Raw genomic sequence first — 24,155 nt, 5'->3', positions numbered from 1 at the left:
GCCACACTAAAATGATACTTTATGCCTACAGACTGGTGATCTGTTATGTGGAGTCAGTGGTCAGAGACAGAGATGATACATACTCTAGGTCTTCATGCAACAACATGGAGCATGTTTTATTGTCCGCACTCTCCTTAAATAGCACATTTTGAATCTCTTGATCTGGATAGCTCATTAGTCCAACTTTAACACTGCCTACCTCCCCGACCAGTGAGATGTCTGCAGCTTAGGGTGGAACGTGATTAGGTGAAGTCCCTGTATGTATTCAAATTTATCATCACTAAGCCAGGGACTTGTTTATGGAACCAAGCTGGGTTTCTTATTTATAGCCAAATTAATTGCCCAGTACAAGCCAGCTTGTATTGTAACAGTGATCTATGCTTAGTTCCTAGTAACACAATGTGCTGTCTCTGAGGATGCACATTTCTACCTCATTTGCTGCTTTCTAAACTGTTGAGGAATACATCTGGTCCACATTGTTCAGTTTGCTAGGTGTTACTGTGATCAACAGGGGTCTTGCCCAATCATATATCTCCCAAGGCTGCAGGCATCTCACTGGCCAGAACCTGAAGGGGCGTGGAGTTCAAACCAATGACAGCATCCAGACTGGATCTTTTAAATGCTCTATATAAGGGAGGGCTTGGGAAGTAAAATCTTCCTGTTGCCACATGAACTTTGGGGTAAGTGGTCTCTGTCTCCTGCCCACTCACCCCCACCTCCATATAACCTAACAGCTAGCTGCAAATTGAGATGCAATTTGAACTCTGGGTTCAATCATTTACAGAATTGTTAATGATAATAAATAAACTGTTAATTATAATAATAAATGAATTTACAGAATTCTTTTGTGTATAATTGTAACTGGAGTCTTGGAATTAGAGAGTACCTCTATCCAAACCGATGCTGAATGGCCTTGGTCCCAAGCTTTTAGTCAGTCTACTGGATCCATGGGAGAACCTTCTGAGATAAAAGACTTAAACCTATCCACTGTAGTAATCCATGGGAATCAGATATATGAGAAGCAGGAGTGGCAGGAACAGGAACTGTGGACACTTCAAGGGATCAGAAGAAAAGAAATTAGGGTAGGATGCCGGCAGGTCAATGGGTGTGGGAGGGGCCCCTGCACTCCCTTGGGAGGCAGCGGAAATCTAAAGGGACCTGTCAGTCACATGTTATACCCTCCCTTGTTGTTGTCAATCAATGTTTAATGTACTCCCCAATTCTAGAAAGTTCTTCGTCTCTGTAACCCCCATTGGTTCACCTGGTACAGCCACTCCTTCCCCGTGCCCTCATTGGTTTCTTGTACATCATCCCATCCTTTCTCCTCCCCTTGATCCATTCCCCATTGGACAATTTGCACCCCAACCACTCCCACTCCTTTCCTCTTATATACCCAGTCCCGCCTTCCCTCAAGGCTCTTGGAGCCTGCTCCTTCCTTGAGTGTTTGTCTCCTTGCTCTCTCTGCCTTTACCTCGTCCTCTGCCTTTCTGATAATAAAACCTCAAGGATTACAGCAGCTCGAGTGCCCTCTCGTCAATTCCGGTGGAGCTATCTGCGAGCCATCGGCCCCTCCCCGCGGACCAGTCAGTCAAGGGTATCTCTGGCCTGACTGGGCATCCGGGCAGCCCCCAAGGGGCCACAACTACAGTTGGCGCCCGAACATGCTGACCACTGCCCTGGTCAGCGAAGAGTGTCTCCTGCAAGTTCCTCGATCCTTGATCTGGTTCCTCAGGATTTCAAGCGCCATTCAACGCCAATTCCGGGGACAGCCTTCCTTCTGTTGTAAGAAGATTCCTGCTCCCTGGCTCTGCTGACACCTCGTAAGCATCCGATTCTACAGCTTCGGGGGAAGCTTTGGATCCTACGAGACCAGCAGAACTCCACCGCCCCACCAAGGCTCCTTTCATTTCGCCTCGTCCTTTTCTGCGATTGGTGAATTTTGCTGCTCTGAAGGAGCAGCCGATGCAGGCTCTTTGCTTTTCTTTTTACATGTGCTTTGGCCGAGGATTTTTACCAGCAGTGGGAATCATGGGCAACTGCCTTTCCCCTGCTAGACGGGAGTTTTACATCCAAGTCATCCCTTGTGTTGGGGAACATTTCTTTTAATAAGCGGGTTTTAAAATCCTTCATTAACTTTATTTTCGATCATTTTCCGGAGGTCTCTAAGGATGATGTTTTTTCCATTTCTTTCTGGGGGAAAGTTGGGAGATATATTTATGATGTTCAGGTTTCGGGGAATTTTAAGGTTGGGCGTTTCTTTCCAACTTATGATTCTATTTTCAATTTAGTTAAATCAAAAGGGGAGAGTTTGGGTCCCAGTTCTCCTACCCCTCATTCCTCCTCCCTCATTCCTAACCCCATTTCCCCTACGGGTGGGTCGGGAGACAGATCCTGCCATAACGAGGCACAGGGTTGCTACCGACTCCCTGCTGCTTCCCGTCCCACTCGGTCCCTTTTTTGTGCTGGGACTGGCCACCCAGCACGAGCCCTATCCACTCCCTTGTTCCAAAAACCCCCGATCCCGGTTTTATCCCCAGTTGCTGTAATAGTTCACATACAGTTTTAACACCTCAAAATGGCGACGGCCACATAGCCGGTCGCCACACGACATAAAATGGTGCCTGTACCCCCTCGGGTTCCCGCCACTCTAACATCACCTCCCTCTTCGTCGGTTGCCACTCCCGCGTCGGGTCCCACCTCCACCTTTGCGTCGACTTCCGTGACGTCGGGACCCTCCCCTCCTGCCTCCTTGACCACGCCTCTGGGTGGGCCCCTGGTGAGTGGGACAGGCCTACCGGAAGGCCACACCCCAGTGGGTGGGTCAGGCCATGCCCCCTCTCCTGCCACTTCCGGTTCCCACCAACTGGAACCGGAAGTAGGCCTGGCCGGAAGCAGGCCATCTTGGCCTGCAGGGTCTCCCGTCACCAGGTCCCACCAGTCAAGGAGAGGCTCCGCGCTCTAGCCTGTCCTGCTTCATCCTCAGAAGAGGATGAGGACAATGACAGCCCTCGGCCCACTACCAAGCCGAGGGAAGGCTGGGCCCGGATACGGGCTGAGGCTATAAAGGATGGGAACCTAGATCTCGCAAGGGATCTAGGGTTGTTCGCAGCACTGGTGGTACATACGAGGGGAAAGGAACCATGGTGGGAACAGCTACCGTATGCGGAGGTGAAGGAGTTGAGGAGGGCGGCCAAAGACTATGGGCAAAATTCGTCTTTCTTTAAAAACATACTAGACCTCACCTTCTCGGGACATACTTTGGTCCAACACGACCGGCGTTACATCGCGAAGGCCTTGTTCTCTCCCACAGAAGAAATTCTGTGGGAGAATTTCTTCTGTGGGAGATTCATTGGAAAAAACTTATTAAACGGCTCCTTAACAAATACGATCTTAAAGAAGTTTTGGGAGATGGTGCTGAGGGCCTTGAAGCCTTGGCTGGAGAGGGGGAATTCAGCAATCCTGAGGACCAAATTTTGCTTCCAGAGAACTTGTTAAATGACATTAGAGATGCCGGAAAAAAGCATTGCTGAAGATCCCGGATGGCACCACCCCCCTCCATAACTTTTCATCAGTGCTTCAAGGCCCTGAAGAGACCTTTATTAAGTTTGTTGACAGGTTGAAGGAGGCCATTGATAGGCAGATCGAGAACGTCGAGGCCTGGGAAGAACTACTTAGGAAAATGGCCTTGACAAACGCAAACACTGAGACCAAGAAAATACTACGAGCACTTCCTCAAGACCCGGAGCCCACCATTGCTAAGATGGTGGAGGCGTGTTCAAAGGTGACCTCTATGGAGCAGACGGTGGCTTTCGCAGTCAGTAAAGGGGTGGGGGAAGCGATGGTGGATTTGATGAACACCCATTGTTTTGGTTGCGGTCAGTTGGGCCATATTCAAGCTAACTGCCCACACTGGCCGCCCGAACGTTTCCACCATTCGTATAACCCCTCCCCGAGACCACCTTTTAGGAATCCCCATTACCAACGGCTGGGAAACGGACAGCAGAGCGCAATGAGGGGCCGCGCGACGACACCAAATGGTCCGTCCCATTGACCTGCACTTCCATCGCTCCCGGAGAACCACTGCCCCAGTGGTACATTTCTCCGGACGTCCGCGGCCATGAGGACGGACTCCGGCTCCTCCGCAGGACCAAGCAACTGAGCTGCGCTCGCCGCCAAGTCCTCCACAGTAATATCCACATTATGTTTCCCGACGAGGACTTGATCCGTGTTCCTGTGGGATTCCTGCCACTGCTGTATTGTCACCACCCCACCACCGTCCTTCTCCTCGGCCAACACCAACACGCCAGATGATCTCACGGTCATCCCAGAGGTCGTATACTTCGAACCGGGAACGGAGATCACGGTCTCAGTTGTTTGCACAAATCCACCTCTCTGCCCAAATGGTCTCCTTTCGCGCTTTGTTACATCCTCCATGCACACGATGATGACTACAACGACTACACCAACAAGGACCCTACTGTGTTTTTCACTCAGAACGTGTGTCGGGAAAGACCACTTATAACAACTGTGTTTTCTTTCCAGGGGAAAAATGTCACCTTAGACCTGATGGCAGACACCGGCGCAGATGTCACCATTCTTCCCCAGGCAGAGTGGCCCCGCGTCTGGGAGTTGGTGTCCCCTTGCGGCACAATCTCCAGAGTGGGAGGAGCTGTCAAGTCCCGCTGCAGCAAACGCCTGGTATGTGTGGAGGGACCGGAGGGTTAAATAGCCACAATTAGGCCATTTGTAGTTTCATCTAACATAAAATTGCTAGGGAGGGACGTTTTGTCCCAATGGGGTGCCCGTCTTGATATCCCTAGCCCTGCGTGGGATTTTTAGTCTGGGCCACTGCGGAGCGCACCTCCCCACCATTAAATTGGAAAACGGACACACCAGTGTGGGTGGATCAGTGGCCCTTACCGGAGGAAAAATTAAGAGCGCTCAATGAACTCGTAGAGGAGCAGGTGCGCCTGGGGCATTTAATACCCTCCACCAGCCCCTGGAACACACCTGTCTTTGTAATTAAGAAGCCTGGCAAAGACAGGTGGCGCCTGCTCTAAGACCTATGCAGGGTTAACGACGTCATAGAAGACATGGGCCCCTTGAAACCAGGCCTTCCCTCTCCCTCCATGCTGCCCTGGGACTGGCAGCTCGCCATCCTTGATATAGGGGTTGTTTCTTTAACATCCCACTCTATCCCGGAGATACTCCCAGATTCGCCTTCTCGGTCCCATCTATCAACCGAGGGGAACCTTATAAGAGATATCAGTGGACCACTCTGCCCCAGGGAATGAAAAATTCCCCGGTGCTCTGTCAAACCTTCATAGCTCAGGTCCTTTCCCCTATCCGCTGACTGTTTCCCGAAGCAATCTTTTTACATTACATGGATGATATTCTTATCTGTACCGCCAACACTATCTACGAGCGGCCTTGGCTAGGACGGTAAAAACTATCAAGGCTGCAGGTTTTCAAACTGCAGAAGAGAAGATCCAGCTGTCATCCCCCTGGAAGTATTTGGGCTTTTTAATCAGCGGAAGGACCGTCGCGCCCCAGACCCTGACCATCAAGGACAATCCACAAAGCCTGCGGGACTTGCAACAGCTATGTGGCACTATCACCTGGATCCGACCTCTCCTGGGACTCACCACGGAGGAGCTGTCGCCACTGTTCAACCTCCTGAAAGGCGATGGCGACTTGGCATCACCACGACACCTGACACCAGATGCCCGTAAGGCCCTGGAGAGAGTCGCAGATGCCATCAAGTCCCGCCAGGCGCATCGGGTCGTGCAGTCCCTTCCCCTTACCTGTGCCATCTTGGGTAAGTGTCCTAATTTACATGCCCTCCTCTTCCAGTGGGATGACAGCCAGAGGGACCCACTCATTATCATCGAGTGGTTATTCCTCCCACACCAACCTGCAAAAACAATCACCACTCTTGCGGAGTTAATGTCAAAACTTATCATGAAAGCCCGCCAGCGCCTCTGGACCCTCGCAGGGTGTGATCCGGCATGCATCTATCTTCCCTTGAATTTGGAACAATTGGACTCGCTATTACAAACAAATGAAAATTTACAAATATCATTAGACAGCTATCCAGGCCAAATTTCCACAACTACCCAAAACACAAACTGTTCAAAGACACTCTCTATTTGGCCCCAAAATCCTTCAAAAGCAAAACCCCAATACAAAATGCTCTCACAGTGTTCACCGATGGGTCGGGTAGATCCCACAAATCGGTGATCACTTGGAAGGACCCAGATAGTCAGAAGTGGGAGTCTGACGTCCAATTAGTTCAGGGTTCCCCCCAGATCGCAGAACTTGCTGCGGTCTTGAGAGCCTTTAGAAAATTCCAACAGCCTTTTAATCTGGTGACAGATTCGGCATATGTGGCCGGGATAGCGGAGCGGGCCGAACACGCCCTGCTCAAGGAAATTCAAAACAAAACCTTGTATGGCTTGCTCTCAGAACTGATTTGGCTGATCTCCCACCGAGAGCAATCCTATCATATAATGCATGTCAGATCACAGATAGACCTGCCTGGAGAAATCACTGAGGGCAACCGGAGAGCGGATCTCCTGGCGATGATGACCAGCACTATCAAATCGGCAATTCTCAGACCCACCCTGCCAGATGTCCACATGCAAGCTAAGCTCAGCCATGCATTTTTCCAGCAGAATGCTCTGGTGCTTAGCCGCCAATTCAAGATCTCTAGGGAGCAGGCTTGAGCTATCATAGCTACATGCCCCAATTGCCAATCCTACGCTTTCCAACACTTGCGACCGGGGTTAATCCCTGAGGATTGGGGGCACTGGACATATGGCAGACAGATATAACTCACTTTCCTTCCTTTGGCCAAATGAAGTACATCCACGTTTTGGTAGACACATTCTCGGGTGCAGTGTTCGCTTCCCTGCATACGGGGGGAGAAAACCAAGGACATTATTAAACATCTGTACATGGCTTTCTCCACCTTGGGTGTCCCTAAGTCTCTGAAGACAGACAATGGACCAGGGTTTGTGTCCAAGCAGTTCATGGAATTTTTGCAGCAGTGGGGCATTACCCACACCACCGGTATTCCTCACAACCCTACAGGGCAATCCATTGTAGAAAGAACTCATAAAGAAATTAAAAGACTCTTAGAACAACAACACAATTCGGCACTTACAATGAGCCCTGTAGAAAGGTTGTGCAAAGCCCTCTATGTCTTAAATTTCATGAACTGCTCGGACAGAGAGCCCCCCATATTGTGCCATTTCCACAATAACACTCGGGCGCTGTTAACGGAGAGACCACCTGTGCTCTTGAAAAACCCTGAGTCCAAAACCATCCAAGGTCCGTACCCTCTTATAACGTGGGGGAGAGGGTATGGATGTGTCTCCACAGAGCAGGGCCCCAGGTGGATCCCAGGGAAGTACATCAAACCCTACCTTGACGACGCCAAGAAAGAAAGCCACCCCCCGGACCACTGCCCCAAGACGTCGGCTCCAGCGGAAGACACCGTCGCCTGGAGCCGCAGGAAGAGGAAGAAAGGTGCACCCACCAACACAGCCGTGTGGACAATCATCACTAACAGACACTTTCCACCTGCTACGTCTGTATACCCCCTTACCCCATCCCCTACTATCCCCTGCCCTTTTCCCTCCTACCACTTTCCTCACCCTTCTACGCCTCATCATCAACCGTGACCCATATCCTTAAATTTTTATTTATTTTATTACTTTAAGTGAAACGGGGGAGAAGGAGGTTAAAAGGAAGTTATTATTAATTTATGTTTTGTTATATCAGAACTGCTAGAACATTGACCACCCAAATGGCACCATTCAGAACACCCCACCGCAACCAGCTTTCTGCAACCATCATCATCTTCATCATATGGCTCCAAGCGGCAGGAAGCTGGATTGTACCACAGCCCAAAGAGAACATTTGGGTCACGCTGGCAAGATCCATCGGCCAAGAACACTTCTGCATGGCCATGGGCAGTGTAGACAATCCATTATCTACGTGTCTGGTGGGAGTCCCCCTGTCCGAGAAGGACTATCCATATGCAGGGATGAAACCCAACCCGGCGGACTCCTGGATGGGGTGGATAAGGACCCTCCCACAGGCGTCACAGGAACCCCAGGAATTAGATCTACTGGGGTCCACTAGAGCCCACTTCTGTATTTGGTTTTATAGTAAGGCTCCACAGACAAATCCTAAAAATATCATCAGAGACATTTCACCAACCAATAAAAAATACAACGAGTGGTGCAATTATACAAGCCCTGTGTGGTCCAATTCCTACCCATATCCCAAGGAGCTCCCCAGGGTGGTGTTTCTGATCTGCGGGGACAGGGTGTGGGCTGGGATCCCCTCTAAGATCAAAGGGGGTCCCTGTAGCCTTGGCAAGCTTACAACGCTGACACCCAACAAAACTCAAATTCTCAACTGGAAAAAGGAGAGTCAATTGGCCCGCCAGAAACGCTCTTATGGAGAATTCGACCCTAATTGTGATTCGGAAATTTATGACTGCAGTAAAGGCAAGAGGGTCGCTGCATCCATTTTCCTACCCTGGTATGCAGCAGCAAAGGCCCTCGGTGAGATTTCTCACCTAGGGTGCTGGCTAAGTAAGCATGCCAACGCTACGTCCGCCGCATTATCAGACCTGTTGGCGGACGAAGAGACCACCAGACACGCTACCCTGCAAAACAGAGCGGCCATTGAAATCCTGCTGCTCGCCCATGGCCATAGCTGCGAAGACTTTGAAGGGATGTGCTGTTTCAACTTATCATCCAAAAGCACATCCATACAGGCCAACATCCAGTGGATCCAAATGCAAGTCCAAGATCTAAAGACTGAAACTCAGGCTGTGGATGCGGTGAACAAAATGTTCACACAATGGGGTGTTCCTGGGTGGGCAGTTCCGATTTTAAAAGGACTCATTTGGATTTTAATTATCGTTTTCGTAATTTCGTTAGCCCTAACCATTTTCAAGAGAACCCTCACCAAAACTTTAGGAAATGTTTATTTAGTTAATAAGAAAGGGGGAGATGTGGGAGGGGCCCCTGCACTCCCTTGGGAGGCAGCGGAAATCTAAAGGGACCTGTCAGTCACATGTTATACCCTCCCTTGTTGTTGTCAATCAATGTTTAATGTACTCCCCAATTCTAGAAAGTTCTTCATCTCTGTAACCCCCATTGGTTCACCTGGTACAGCCACTCCTTCCCCGTGCCCTCACTGGTTTCTTGTACATCACCCCATCCTTTCTCCTCCCCTTGATCCATTCCCCATTGGACAATTTGCACCCCAACCACTCCCACTCCTTTCCTCTTATATACCCAGTCCCGCCTTCCCTCAAGGCTCTTGGAGCCTGCTCCCTCCTTGAGGGTTTGTCTCCTTGCTCTCTCTGCCTTTACCTCGTCCTCTGCCTTTCTGATAATAAAACCTCAAGGATTACAGCAGCTCGAGTGCCCTCTCATCAATTCCGGTGGAGCTATCTGCGAGCCATCGGCCCCTCCCCGTGGACCAGTCAGTCGAGGATATCCCCGGCCTGACTGGGCACCCAGGCAGCCCCCAAGGGGCCATAACTACAAATGGGACTACTCATGAGAGACGAAATCAAATTAGTGTCTCAGCCTCTCCTGTATACTGGCACCAGAAGGTTTGTGATAGCCCAAGTAAATCAGATTGTTAATGTAATTTCACATTAATAAAGCCTATAGAAGTGACTTGTCTTTGGGCTCATGATGCTATCAGGCTCTCATTTAAATTTAAAATAGATGCTATACCTTTTACAACGGCAAGACCTCATACAACTCACAGCAGTACTCAAGCAGCTCAGACCCAAACCAAACTTGAACCTAATGTATATGAAATAGGCCCATATGTACTGAGGAATATGGGTCAATAACAACTGTTGGTCAATCCAGAGTTGTGTCTCAAACCTGTTGAATTGCTAATGCAAATTAACATCTCAGAAATCCAAGCAGCCTGCTCCTCTTTCCTAAGGACATCCTTTAAGGGCTGGACAACGTGGTTACAAAGAGAAATACACCTCAGGAGAAGAATAAGAAGGAATCTAACTGGGATATTAGGGACAGGATTGGGAGTTTTAAATGGAATTGATTCAGAAATACTGATGAACAAGCTGGCAACTGCAGCAGGTGGTCTAGCAAAATTGAAACAGACCTTACAGTCATCTCTATTGGCATTAGGAACTAGCTAGTGGCAGATTTCAAAAGTACTGCCAAAGTGGGAGAAGGTCAGGGACCAAGACCACAAGTTAATAGTAGAAGCACTTAGTACAGTTCAAGAAAATGTGTCTTTCCCTTTCAGTTGTATACAAGTACAGTTATGGATGCAGGCAACAGCAGCTCTGATCATATAGGAAGGGGGTGAAGGTGATTTTTGAAAGATTGTCTGGGATAATGCTATTGATTTTGAAAGAAAATTTCAATCCTGATGGACTATGGTAAATTTTACCTATGATCCTGCTTCTAATGTGGCCACTGCCTTTGTGCTTACTATACATAATGCCACTGTTTGTTATCCATCTCATCATCACACTAGAATTAAACAATGAAAAAACAGTGCTCTACCCATGAGAACATAGGGTGTGGGCGCGAAAGGTGAATGAAAAGTGGCAAACAGTAAACTTAGAATTCTGTGCTACTAGGGAACAACTAGGATTCATTTGTGAAAGCAATACTATTAATGCTCAAGATGTGTGTCTTGACACTGAACAAAGTATTTGCCACTTTGAGATTCATCCAGTCACTGATCAGAAAACTGTGCTTGTATATACTGGTAAAGGTTGTATATGCTTGAGAACTGCTTGTGATATTGTAAAAATCGCTAACAACGATTTTATTTTGCCTAGTAGAAATCATTCTAATTTTTGTATTTGTAATTTTGTTAAGATTATCAGGTTTTTGTGTTTGGTCCCAGTGATATCCCACCAGCTGATTAAAACCAATTACACAATGTATCATAGACTATCACCTACTCCTATTGGAATGGACCTCACATTGGTAAAACAATTAATTGAACACCAAGACCTATTAGAGATCTTGAAGAAAATCCAAAAAAGCAGAGAGAAAACCCTAATTACTGTCCATCATGATGCAAAAGAAATAATGAGAATTCTGCAAAGAATAAAACAGAATGCAGATCATCACTGGTGGGATGTAATCTTTAGATGGTCACCAACTGCAAATGGGATCTTTAATACATTGTGTCATCACATTGTAGTTTTATTGATATTAATTGAAGTAAGTTTAGGGTTATCTTTTATATTGCTAATTTGGAATTGGAGAATACTACAGCTGTGTTAACCTCCTTATCAAATGTACATGGTAAAGCATTAAGGGACACTTATTATTGTAGGGATTTGCATTAAGTAAAAGAATTTACTTGTTTTCTAGGAAAGGGGGGAATGAAACAGAGTGGAAATTTACCAGGGCAGAAATTCATTTGGATTTAAGTGAAATGTGCCGCTTTGATTTATTAGTAGCTTGCTAGCATAGGTAAAATATGCTGTTTAGTCTGGTAGCTGTGCTGCGCTTGTAAAAACTGCCTCAGCTGAGGAAAAAGAATGCAAATTTCCAAGCTGATGACATAAGAGAGGCCCCTTGAACTTTGAAACGAAGACAAAAAGCCAAAGCTGAGTCTGCAAGAGACGGACAAAGTGACCAGAGAGTTCTCTGTACAAAGACTAATTGCAAGTTGTAACGCAAAACCAGAAAAATGAATATGCATGAACCTATTGTGAAACTCTATGTGTATGTACTAGTGAGGGGGAATAAAAAAGGATCAGGAGTTCTCAGGGGCAAGCATGTCCTTTAGGAGGAACGATCCCCACATGTGTCCAGTGCTGAAATAAACATACCAGCTTTACAACTTTTACAAGTTGTGGAGGAGCCTGAGACAAGAGGCTATGAAATGCTGACCTTTTGGATAACATGTTTATGTGTTACTGTGCTGTGAATAAATTGCTTTTTGGAACTCAACATCTGAGACTCTGTTATGTAAAACCTGAGGTCAAACTTGGAAGGAAACCAGGTCTGATTGCATGTGAGTGGGGTCTATCAAGTGGGGCCACCTTCAGCTCACTGGAGCCACTCGCTGTAAAGGGACTTCAGTCCTAGGAGTTAAGGTCTCTGCCATTGGGATTGTGACTACCAGAGAGTTTCATAAATGGGAAGAGTGGGGAGTTTTCTTAACACAAACCAGACAGCTTTCATCACCTATTCAGGCCCATGGGGGAACCTGCTTATTTCTTCCTCCTTGGACAGCAGGGCTGCTGCTTGCTGAAGTCTTCAAACCAAGGTGCGAGCTATTTGGAGCCATGTGGGACTGGTCTGGTTTCTCAGCAGTGTGTAGAAGGGACAGTTGCTGCAGGACACCTATTTTTGTCTGGGTAAAAGGGCTATGGAGGGACTTCAGAACTTGTCTTCCATAAGCACAAAAACCACAGTTAGCAGATAGGACACCAGCAGCAAAGGCAGGATCAGCTTGTGTGATGCACCTCAGAAATCAGAAGTGGGTACAGAATTTCAACATCTGAAAATTCATGTCTGAGACTCCCATCTGGGCCACTGTCTTTTTACTGACACTCAGACGTCTCAAACCAAACTGGCCATTCTGTTACTACTACCCTACCATTATGGTTTTCAGCTTCAAACTTTTTTGGTAGTTTAAGTGCAGTTTAACTTCTTTTATTTTTATATTTTACTCTCTGTCACTGCTTCCTGGACAGGACTCTAAATGATATTTAATTCTATGTCACCTCTCAAAGTTCTTTCCCCATTCCATTGTCCTCTGGGAAGGAGGACCCAGGTTTGTGTATAATACTTACCAGTTTATACACTGTCTTGGTGTTATCTCTACTTATTCTTTACTACTTTCTTAGCAAAGTTTAATAATTTGATTTGCTTTTTTTTCACACTACTGAGCATAGGTAAGACATTTTCATACAACTACCTGTCTTGTAACAGCTCAGGGCTCTTCCTTTTAAATGTGAAGGTGGGATGGTTTCTTCCCACATGCCCACTTTACAATGACCTTCCCTAAATTCCATCTTTTTGCATATATACTCAGCACTCAAAGACTCTTCTGCTTGTAGTTCTTCTCAACCTGCCATTGCCTATATTTCCCTAAATAACACTGCACTATCAGCAGACTCTGACAGTGCCATTTCCAGAACCTTGAGAAATATGTTGCACAGATCAGGTTCCAAAACCCTTCCTTGTGGGACTCTATTGATGACTTCCTTTTCTTGTGAAAAAGGACTATTGACTGTCTTACTTGCTATCTTTCATTTAGTTATTTACACCTGCAATTATTTATTTCTTGGCATTGTAACTTTTAAGAGCTTTTGATGAGTGACCTCTCCAAATTCCCTCCAGAAATCCATGGTCAGTATTCCAGGATCTATCTCCCTTAGCCATGAGGGACTAACAAGTATTTCAGTAGGACTGTGAGATTGTGAGGCAGTTCTTCCCTTTACAAAAGCCCTTATGACTCATCCCTATTACAGCATCTTTATGAATATGCTCACCAATTCTAATCTACTTTACAATTTCCACTAAATTGTCTGCTATGGACATCAGGACTGTACCTTTCTAGATTTCTTACAGCATTCTTTTAAAATCAGCTTTCAAGAGTCAGCTGTAGCAGATTCTGCTACCAAATCAGTTTTGTACTAGAGGTTTTTCAGGACAGTTTGTAGTTCACTCTTGAATTCTTTCAGAATTGCTGGTTATATATTATCTGGTCCTTGTAATTTATTATTATTAATTTTGCCTATATGTTCCATAACCTGTATGTTACATATGGAATCTTTCAAGACATTTCCCCTACTGAGTCCCCTCATAAAAAAGGAGAGCTGGCTTGGGAATCTCATCCATCTCTGGATGTGAGATTCTGTTCATCTGTAGTGAACACAGATGTAACAAATTAATTTAGATTTTCTGTTATTTTATTTGTATGCTCTTTTACATTTCTTTCAATTTTCCTGGTACTGCTGGGCAGACAGCCAGCACATGAAGTGGTTGAAAGGGGATTTATTATAAGATTAGATTTTATTCCTTATGCAAGCTATTCCTCAAATTCTTTTAGACTGTCTCATGGTGTGGTTTACTTTTTATCTGTCACAAGTTTGGATTCTATTTTCAATGTTATGCCCAAACTTAGCTTTTGGAAGGATGCTTCTAAAAAGCTGTCCCCAGCAACAAGCATTTTTTTTTAATGAAAGCACATATTGACATATTGGTGGATGACTTTTTTTTTTTTTTTTTTTTTTCTTCCAGCTTGTCCATAAGGGCTTTATGTAAAGAAGGAAAGAACAAAAGAGAGAGAGCATCACAGTGTGCTGCAATTGACTGTGCCTGCAGCATCTTATAACTCCTCCCTTGCCTTCTGGAGGTGTACACAGTACTGCATTAAACTACTGCTCCTGGCTGCAGGGATTGTAACCCCAATGGCATTTGGAAATACCTAGGAACAGCTTCTTTAAAAATCAGGAACTCCAGGAAATACTTCGCACAAAAGGGTACAGTGTGTATGCAGGAGACTTATGTTGAACATCTAGACTTTTAGTTTATTTGCTGTAGTCCATTTCATCTTCCTCACCAGAATCTCCACATCATGACAACCTTGCTGTCTTCCTGAGTAGTCATTGACCCTACCATGAGCTGGTTTTTAGAAATTACTACAGGCTGATGACTAAATGACTAAATGAAAATAGATTTTTAGAAATGACTATACCATGATGACTGTTCAGAAGTGAATGTGTTTCTATTAGAGATTTGTCCTCCTTGGCATGCATGCTGACACAGACCTAGGCTAGGGCTTCCCTGCCTCATCTCCCCCTCTCACCTTGAAAGGGTGTATGATACAGTGGGGAGAATCTTTCCATTATCCCTGAAGTGAAAAGACGAAATTATGAGGAAAAGATAAAAAGGCTATTTTGGCCAAACTAAAGAAGAAAATAAAAGCAGATGCCTATAGAGAAATGCTGGGCATTCAAGTTAGGCTATCAGGAATGGCTGAAATTGACGCAATGCAAATTTAAGACAGGAAAGGGGAGAAAAAAAAGCAGAACTGTTTAGATAAAAAGGGAAAATGGGGAACAAAGAAAAACCTGTACAGACCTAACCATTAGCAATTATGCAGCAGAACATACAGGAAAATTTCCTTAGTGCTTTCTGGGTAGTGACTGGTTTCTTGGTGTTAACAAAAAAAAGAGTGTGCATACTGAAGTGTTGTGGTATTCATGAAAAGCAGTGTTGAAATTTTGTAGTAGTTCTATATGAATATTATGGTCACATCTTTACAGCAGTGAAAGGGAAGTCCATGGGAACTAGAGGACTAATGCAAGCTTCTTGACAGCAGCAGGAAAACCACACACCATCCCTGAAAGGATGTTACTGACACATACCTTTCTTTGCAGCCTTAGACGATCATCGTATTTACATACAGCAAAGTAGTTCATATACATTCAAAATACATGGCAAATAATGTAGCATCTTCATTACTATACTGGTTTGCAAGCTTCCTTTGCAGCAATGGCATGAGTCTGGGAGGCATTTCAGTAGCTAGTGTTTCTGCAATAACCTGCAAGTTCATTTAAATCTTTGAAGCCATGAACTTTGCCCACAATGAACAGTAGCATTTTGCAGCTAGTGGAATTTTGAACAGAGAATTTCACTAGAAGGATGGGGTGTGGAGGTTAAAATGCAGACAGTCTGTGAGCAGCAGTACTCCTGAGATGTCGTTCTTCAGCGTTGTTGATGTTACAGAACTATGAATTTTCTCTGCAGTCTCTATAAAAATCAGCAGCTCTGTAAGGCCTCTGAGCTGCTCACTAGATGTACTGTAACCATGGCACTGCAAACCTCTGCAGGAAGGTGTGAATCATAAAATGGTTACTGGTGCTGAAACCCGCAGTATGACGAATCATGCAGTTCTATGGAGTGTTTGTAGCTGGAGCATACAATTTGTCTGCAGCACCAGCTGTAGTATGGGAATCCTTGTGTGGACTTTTTTTATGTCTCTGCTACCTCCTTCAAGACAGCCTGGTAACAGATCCCTACTTTCTGTCTTGTGCCTAGAGAAAGCACCTCTTTTATACATGGAGACAGAGGGCCGAGCTGTTCTGTACCCACCCTCCTGTTCTTGGCCCGCTCAGCCGGGCTCTGAAATGCTGGAGACAAGCCGATTGCCAAACAAAAGTTCAACTTATTGCCAGAGGTAGCATTTCTTTTTTGCTGTTTGTCTTCCTTTCTTCCTTTTCCTTTGCAGTATCAAAGTTTCCGATTTCCAGCTCTTTCCGGGGACAGGAGAAGCAGCACTACGGGAGACACAACACTACGTAACTCAACACCCTGCTTGCGCTCAGCCCCCGGCTCCGCCTCCCCAACCTCATGCTTGGTTCCGCTCTCACGCTCGCCACTGCGGTGCGGCTGCGTGCAGAGAGATAAGGCTCAATTGGTGGCGCGTGCACAGGCTGTGCGCGTGCGCAGCAGCTGGGACGGCGGACCGCGGAGTGGGGGCTGATGCTGGCATGGCGGAGGCGCGGCCCGGGTCAGGTGAGCGTGGCTGCCGCTCTGGGGCAGGGGGACTGAGGAGAGGGACCGCAGGATTGGGTGGGTGCAGTGAAGGGGAGGAGTAGTCATCACTCTCCAGCGATACTAGCGGGTAGAAAGTCGCGCCGAGGCGGTCACCATCGGACGCTGGCTTGTCGAAGGGTGCGGGCTGCGGCACCACCTGTTGCTGCTGCCCCGTCCCTGCCCGGCTGGACTTGGCGGTGCCTTTGGCGCCTAAAATGGCCGGGCTTGCCTCTGCCGCAGGGCCCTGTAGGAAGAACTTTGCCCGAGCAGGAACGTGCTTGTTCCTGGTATGGCACAAACGAATCTAACGTCTCTGGTAACACCAGAGAAAATACATACAGAAGAGTTTAGTTACGGGAAAACGTGTTTGCTCTCTGCCCACCTATGTCCTTGAAACCCAAGTTTCAGGCAGCCGGCGCAGAGCGGTGACAGTGATAACGTCTTCGGCCCACGAGCTGCTGTAAAGCCGCGTCTTTTTGAGGGGTCTCAGAGGGATCTCTGAGTAGAAGTCTTGGACATGCAGGAGGTTACTGCTTAGAGCAGGTGCTACCTGTTCTGAGGAATGCTTAGGCAGGGCCTCACGGATGGAGAGCGTCTTAGGTACGCGGCATGGACCGGGATTGAGTGCAACATGCAAGAAAACAGTTTTTCTTTTGTTTTGCGGTGCGTGCTTGTATGATGCAGGTTCAGATTAACTTTAGTTTTATTGGTTGAGGTTGCTGAGGAGTGGGGATGAAACCTTTCAAGATCGATATTTCAGCCTTGCATTTAATTATTTGTCCTGTATTCCGGGTACTTAACAATAGAAGAACTCTTACGTAATTTTGTCACAAGTATCCAGAAATAACACTGTTGCTGAGAGTAATCAATGACATTTAGTTTTTTCATCATATCGCTTAATTTTACTATAGTTCAGTAGACCTTCTCTGTTAATCAATGTCACATTGAGGTCAATTGATGAACTGACTGATTTCATTGTTCATAGTTGTTGGATTTCTGTCAGGGGAAATCCTGTACTTTTGTGTTTTGGGTGAAGAAGAAAGCATAATTCTCTATTTTGCAGCATCCTGATGTTAATTCAGATGAAGATTATCTACAGCCAATGTCCTTAATAGCATCCCCTGTTCTTGGCAGCCTGGCTATCATGATGGAGAAGTTACAGGAGTTCATTTTATGGTGGTGTGAGAATGGGTCCACTGACTACCTTGTCAGAAGTGAAATGGCCTGGGACATGATACAGAGAACAGAGACATAGCTTCAGTAAAGCTGATGCAGTCAAATTTCTTCTTGTCTGTTTATATTTTATGCTGTCAGGCTGTGGGTCAACTCTAATTGTGAAATCTTTTTGTATAGTATATATGTATTGGAATAAAGATTCTTAGATATACTGGGCTAAAAATTGCTTTATTGTAAAGCAGTAAAGTCTGGATGGGGCGCCATTTTTACACTTGTCTTATAATAAGGCATAACAAAACAACACAGATATTGTTACTTAAGATTAAGTTATGGAGTTGGGTCATTTTTTCTGCTCTCAAGAAAAATCCCATAGGTAAGTTTTGAGTTGTACATGTGCAGTATTAGCATGGAAAACTGGGTTTTGCACTGCAGCTTCATGGATGGAGCAAGTATCTGATTTTGAAAGCTTAAAATTGAAAGATGTTTCTGCTCTTAGAGTAGAACAGGGGGTTGAAGAGTGACAGTTTTGGGTCACTACAGATGTGCTGCTAATCCAGGATATTTTGTCAATAGTGAAGAATTATTGAGACCCAGGAAATTATTATAAAAGACAAAGAGGAAAAATATAAGCAGCAAGGCAATTGTATAATAATTGTTCACATTGATGCATCTTTCTAGTTTCAGTCCCTGTGCACCTAGAAGGGATAAATGTATTGTATTTAATAGTTGTTAATGGATTTTTTAAATTGCTGTTGAATGTAGTTTTGGTTTTTTGCCATCACAATGATAGTTGGGTGTTATACCTGGTAAAATGCATCATTAAGCTGAAGATAATCAGGGAATTGCTATAAAACACTGCCCACTGTAAGGGGGAAGAAGAAAGTGAAAACTTAAAATGTATTTGTTTTCCATATGCAAAATCCATTCCATAGTAGGTCCTTTTGTTAGGGTGATGAAACTACTTACAACAAAATCCTACTTTCAAATTCTCTTGCATGTCATCTTGAAATGGGCTGGCTAAATCTTTAATGTTCCATTTAAAGTGTGGATGCACTGAATTGGACATGAAATGACAATATTAAAAAAGACAATAACACCACACTGCACCAATATACACAGGGAACTAGCTAGCTGGAAAATAGCTTTGCGGAAAAGGTGAGATTAGGCTGCCTCTGGAGCACTGTGTCCAGTTCTGGGCTCCATGTGTACAAGGAGGACATATACATACTGGACTGAGTCCAGCAAAGGGCCATGAAAATGATTAAGGAATTGGAGCATCCCTTACATGAGGAGAAATAGAGCTGAATATGTTTACTTATAAGAAGTCCCAGATGTCAGTGCTGTGTACAAATACTGAAAGGGTGGGACTAAAGAATATGGAACCAGGTTCTTCTTAGTGATATTAAATTAAAGGACAAGGGGCCACAGATACAAAGCATACAAAATTCCAGCTGAACACAAGGAAAAGCCTTCTTACTGTGAGTATGGTAATAACACTGGAATGGGTTGCTGAGAGAGGTCATGGCCTCTCTGTCCTTGGAGATACTCAAAATCCAGCTGGTCACAGTTATGGGCAACTGACCCCTTTTGGGCAGGATTTTTGGACTAGATGATCTATAGAAGTCTCAAAATGAGCCATTCTGTATTTCTATGGTTAGGCTGGTTTTGCATGTTATTTTCTAGTAATTTCTGGCAAGTGTTGTAGGAAGGGAGCATATCTTTTATGACATGAGCTAATACAGTTGAAATAAACAATGAGTTTAGGGCATGCAGATTGTTTCACCTGGAAATGGGTTGCACTGCTTGAGTTGTTAAGCCTGAAATAATGTAATTCATGTTTAGGAAGAAATTCAACATTTTGTAAATCTTTGTCATCTTAAAAATGATAAGATGCTGTAGGTGAATGTATAAACTGATCAGAGAAGACAGAAAATGTAAACTTGGTAGTTGGTTTAAAGCTTCCAGTGCTATGGGGAAAGCCTCAGATTTCCATAATGGACCATTCATTTTTTGTTTGTTTATTGTTTTTGTTGTTTGTGGGTTTTTTTCCTTCTGTTTTTTAGGGTGGTTGTTGGACTGTTTAATACAGGCATTTTAAGAGCTGCAGGGAGTGTCTTCTGTGTAAGTTGCGCTTCGTGTGCAGATAAATCATCTCTTGTCTGGATATATGTAATGTTGACACAAATAGATTGCTGTGTGCAGATTCTACCGTCATCTATCTTTAGGTGAAATAATAGATTATTTGAATTGCTTTAAAAATGAAGGCATCCATCCTGAAAAATTAGCATTGTCTTATAAGCGAGAGACAGTATATAAATGGAACAAATATTCATAGAATATTCTGAGTGGAAAGGGACTCACAAGAGTCATTGAGTCAAATACTTGATATCACTCAGGACAGCCTAAAAATTAAATGAGATATCTAAGCACATTATTAAAACAGTTCTTGAATACTAAAAAGCTTGGGGTCATGACCAATTTCCTATAAAGCTTTTTCCAATATTTGACCACCCTTTTAATTGAAGTTTTTCCTGATACTCTCCAATCTGACCTCTCTGTGACCAGGCTTTAAGCTTTCCTTCGCTTCCTATCACTGGCCACTGGGGAGAAGAAAGCAGCAGCTGCTTCTCCACTTCCTCTCATGAGAAAACTGTAGACAGCAATAAGGTCACTCCTCAGTCTCCTCAAGCTCAACAAAGCTAGTATTTTCAGCTGCTCATGTAATTTAGTCCTTTTACCATCTTTGTTGTCCTCCTTTGGACACCTAATATTTTTATATCCTTTTTGCATTGTGGAGCCAAACACACAGTACTAAAGAAACTCTTTTTGCACAGAGTGCAAGACACTATTTTTGGCTGAATTTATGGGTATCTCATTAAACGTAGTCAGTTAAAAGATGTCTGAAGTCTATTTGGAAAGAATGGTAATAATCAGTATTTTTTGTTTCATTCCAGTTTTATACTGATAGGAAAATTCAGAAGGAAATCAGTTCTTCCTGTCTAGGAATTAAAGCTGTATTAATTTAAGAATAAAGAAGTGTTAAGTCTGATGCCTAAGGGGCTGTTCTGTGGACTGTTATATTTTTTAAAATTAATTTTGTCAATATATTTTTTCTCTCTTATACTTGTTTTTAATTATCAACTTCATATTAATTAAAGTAAATTGTGTAATGGTTCTTAAAAATCTAACTGAATATAGCTTTCTGAAACTGTGAAACTGTTCTAAAATTACAACTTAGGCATAATGTCATTAAGTTGCACCTTCAAATGTCATGTATTCATAAAAAAGTACCTAAGCTGTAGGCTGTACTGTTTCCAAGTATAAGCTCTGTTTTTGAAGATGAGCTTGTACTTATTAAAATGAGATGAGTACTTATTAATTTGCCTCATATTTTTTAATGTATCCTTATCAAATTATTTTTCTGAAAGATAGTTCACAAAGACTACCTCTTTGCCAGGGCATTCTGGCTTTGTCAGCAGTTAATGCTGAAGGGGTTTAATGCTATGGTAGAACAGGCATGAAGCCATATTGCTTTCATATGCTTCATTCTAATTCTAACCAAAGTTCCTAGGGATGTTAAAATCATAGAATCATGGACTGGCTTGGGCTAGAAGGGACCTTAAAAGTCACTTAGTTTCAACCCCCCTGTGATGGGCAGGGACATCTTCCACAAGACCTGCTTATTCAGAGCCCCATCTAGTGTGGCCTTGAACACTTCCAAGGATGGGACCACTGCTTTGGGCAACCTGTTCCAGTGCCTTACTACTGTCACAGTAAAGATCTTCTTCTTTATATCTAACCTAAATCTCTCTTCTTCCTGTTTGAAGCCAGACCCCCTTGTCCTGTCCCTACATGCCTTTGTAAAAAGTCTCTGTCCATTTTTTGTTTTTGTGGGCTCCCTTCAGGTACTGGAAAGTCACAGTTAGGTCACCTTGGAGCCTCTTCTCCAGGTTGAACAAATCCAATTCTCTTAGCCTTTCCTCACAGGAGATATGCTCCGTCCTTCCAGCCATCTTGGTGGCCTACTCCAGACTTGCTTCAATTCAACAAGTTGATGTCCTTCATGTGCTGGGGACCCCATAGCTAGATGCAGCACTCCAGGTGTGGAGTACTTAAAGCAGAGTAGAGGGGATGAATCAACTTTTTTGACCTGCTGGCCACACTTCTTTTGATGTGGCCCAGGGTGCAGTTGGTCTTCTGGGCTGTGAGCACATGGGCTGTCAGGTCATGTCTGCCTCTTACTCACCAAGTCTTCTCAGCAGGGCTGTTCTTGATCTCTTCATCCCTGTTCTGGTTTGAAAGCAAAACCAGTGAGAGACTCCAAGTCAGAAATACAATTTATTAGGAAAAGAAAAAAGAAGACAAAAGTACATTTAATGATACAAAAGGAAGACCACTGACAAAGTCAGAATACAACCTGACACCCCTTTGGCCAGCGTGCTGGTAAGCAGTCCAAATTGGAGTGGCAGATGTGGTTTGCTGTATCTTCTCAGAAACCTGTGGAAAGGCTGCTTTTCTGTCTAGAAATCCCTGGATTTATCCAGGTGGGAATGCCTAGCTTCTCTCCCTGGGCGGAGCATCTCATAATGGGCTGATGTTATTTTGAGTCACAAGGTGTGTTCTTAATCACCTGTTAAACAGAACTGGCTCCTGGAGAGTGTTATCTCTGAGTCATGTGGCAAGACATTGATGGGCCCATTAACAGGAGATAAGGAAAACTGTCCAGATGCAACTGCTACTCGGATGGTAATAGGAAACATCTTGGTGCTCAGTCTTGGACAATCCCCTAGCCATTCTTGATACTGGGGGTTGCCCTGACCCAGGTGCAGCACTTTGCCCTTGGTCTTGTTTAACCTCATGAGATTCCTGTGGGCCCACTTCTTGAGCTTGTCCAGGTCTTTCAGGATGGCATTCCATTCTTAAGCTGTGTCAATTGCACCACTCAGCTTGATGGCATCTGCAAATTTGCTGAGGGTACAATGTATCTCTTTGACTGTATAATTAATGAAGGTATTAAACAACAGTGGTTGCAATACAGACCCCTGAGGGACATCACTTATCACTGATGTCCATCAGGACTCTGAGATATTGGCCACTACTCTCTGGATGTTACTTTGCAGCCATTTTTTTAACTGCCTAATAGTAGACTCATCTCTCTGATTGAGAGAGCAGGATGTTGTGGGAGACCATATCACAGTCTTTACATAAGTCCAGATAAATAATATCTGCAGCCCTTCCCTTGTCCACTTATGCAGTCACTCCATCATAGAAAGCCACTATGTTGGTCAGGTGGGACTTGTCCTTGGTGAAGCTGTGCTGGCTGTCCCAGATCACCTCCCTTCCTTCATGTGCCTTAGCGTAACTCCTAGGAGGATCTGTTCCATGATATTTTCAGGCTTAGAGGTGAGACAATATAGAAGTTTTTTCTAAAGGTACTATGATATTCTGTGTTTATTTTATAGAAATACAGGCTGGACTTTACCTTTGGGGCATCCCTTTTACTATGAATTTTTGTGTATGTATGTGTAAGCATGTCAGAGACAATTTCAGCCAGTGTTAGCTACTTATTATTACACTTGTACATTTATTTTGCAGTTTCTTGTCTTGGCAGACAGAAATCAGTTTTAGTAGAAATTACCACTCTGGAATTTTCTTCATTATGTAGAAGCTGACAGCAAGAGTAGGAATCTTATTGATGTAAAAAGTTCTAATGAATTATTCATATTCATACTTTTAAATATCTGAATCCCAGTTTGTCATTTTTTTCTGCAGACTTAATAGATTATTTGAAAAGTGCTTTCAAAATATTACTTCCACAGTTGCATTTCAAATCCTGGTTAGACTTCTTGGAGGCCATGCTCAAAGGTCAATCTGACTGTAATTCCTTCATTCATTTTACATACCACATCTCATAACCAAAGAAACAGTGGTCTTTAAAAATAGAATATGCTTTTTAGAGGCAAGCTATGTGGGTTTTGCAAAATCTGTTTTTATTAAACATTAGCTATCCATCAGACTTTAAATTTTAGAGTATACAAAAGAAAACTTAAAACAGCTAATAAAATAGATTGTTTCAAATAAGGTTGGCATGTAATTATAGGATTGCATTCTGTTTTCAGATCAAAATGTGTGAAACTTCAGTAGTCTATAATGAGTGACTGCCGTTAACATTATAGTGAATAGTTTACAAATGTATTGCTCTTTATTAGTGATAGGAAAGAAACTGGCTTAACACTGGGAAAACTGGAAGTAAGCGTAGCTGTATAAAATAAAATGGACAACTTTACATTTGCAATTCTTTGCACAGGTTACATATGCTGAGAAAAATAGAATGTTTCTAGGGAAGATGCTTTCAGTCCAGATTCTTTCATATGTATAAGCCTAATGTTG

General features: G+C 44.1%; 2 protein-coding genes and 1 long non-coding RNA gene across 6 annotated transcripts in view; 2 read left to right on the top strand and 1 right to left on the bottom strand.

Moving 5' to 3' along the window:
• Positions 1–16,386, bottom strand: part of ICE1 (interactor of little elongation complex ELL subunit 1) — a 72,502-nt gene extending 56,116 nt beyond the window's left edge. For both annotated transcript variants that reach the window (XR_008435268.1, XM_053967996.1), the window contains exons 1-2: positions 15,419–16,386; positions 6,839–6,910 (exon numbers count right to left, since the gene is read on the bottom strand). Coding sequence is in view for 1 of the 2 variants with exons in the window: in XM_053967996.1 (XP_053823971.1) it covers positions 6,839–6,910; positions 15,419–15,478 (132 nt within the window). In the remaining variant the exon portion in view is untranslated. The remainder of the gene's footprint in view (positions 1–6,838; positions 6,911–15,418) is intronic.
• An 86-nt stretch (positions 16,387–16,472) lies between these two features.
• NFX1 (nuclear transcription factor, X-box binding 1) overlaps positions 16,473–24,155 on the top strand; it is a 98,185-nt gene continuing 90,502 nt past the window's right edge. For all 3 annotated transcript variants that reach the window (XR_008435207.1, XM_053967502.1, XM_053967489.1), the window contains exon 1: positions 16,473–16,568. Coding sequence is in view for 2 of the 3 variants with exons in the window: in XM_053967502.1 (XP_053823477.1) it covers positions 16,544–16,568 (25 nt within the window). In the remaining variant the exon portion in view is untranslated. The remainder of the gene's footprint in view (positions 16,569–24,155) is intronic.
• Positions 16,923–17,871, top strand: LOC128801551 (uncharacterized). Its single transcript, XR_008435210.1, has 2 exons — positions 16,923–17,189; positions 17,653–17,871. It is a non-coding gene; the product is annotated as an uncharacterized LOC128801551 (long non-coding RNA).

This window comes from Vidua chalybeata, chromosome 1 (genome assembly GCF_026979565.1).
Source record: "Vidua chalybeata isolate OUT-0048 chromosome 1, bVidCha1 merged haplotype, whole genome shotgun sequence".
Taxonomy (NCBI): Eukaryota; Metazoa; Chordata; class Aves; order Passeriformes; family Viduidae; genus Vidua; species Vidua chalybeata.
Note: the sequence above shows the minus strand (reverse complement) of the source record. Positions and strands in the feature narration are given on the sequence as shown.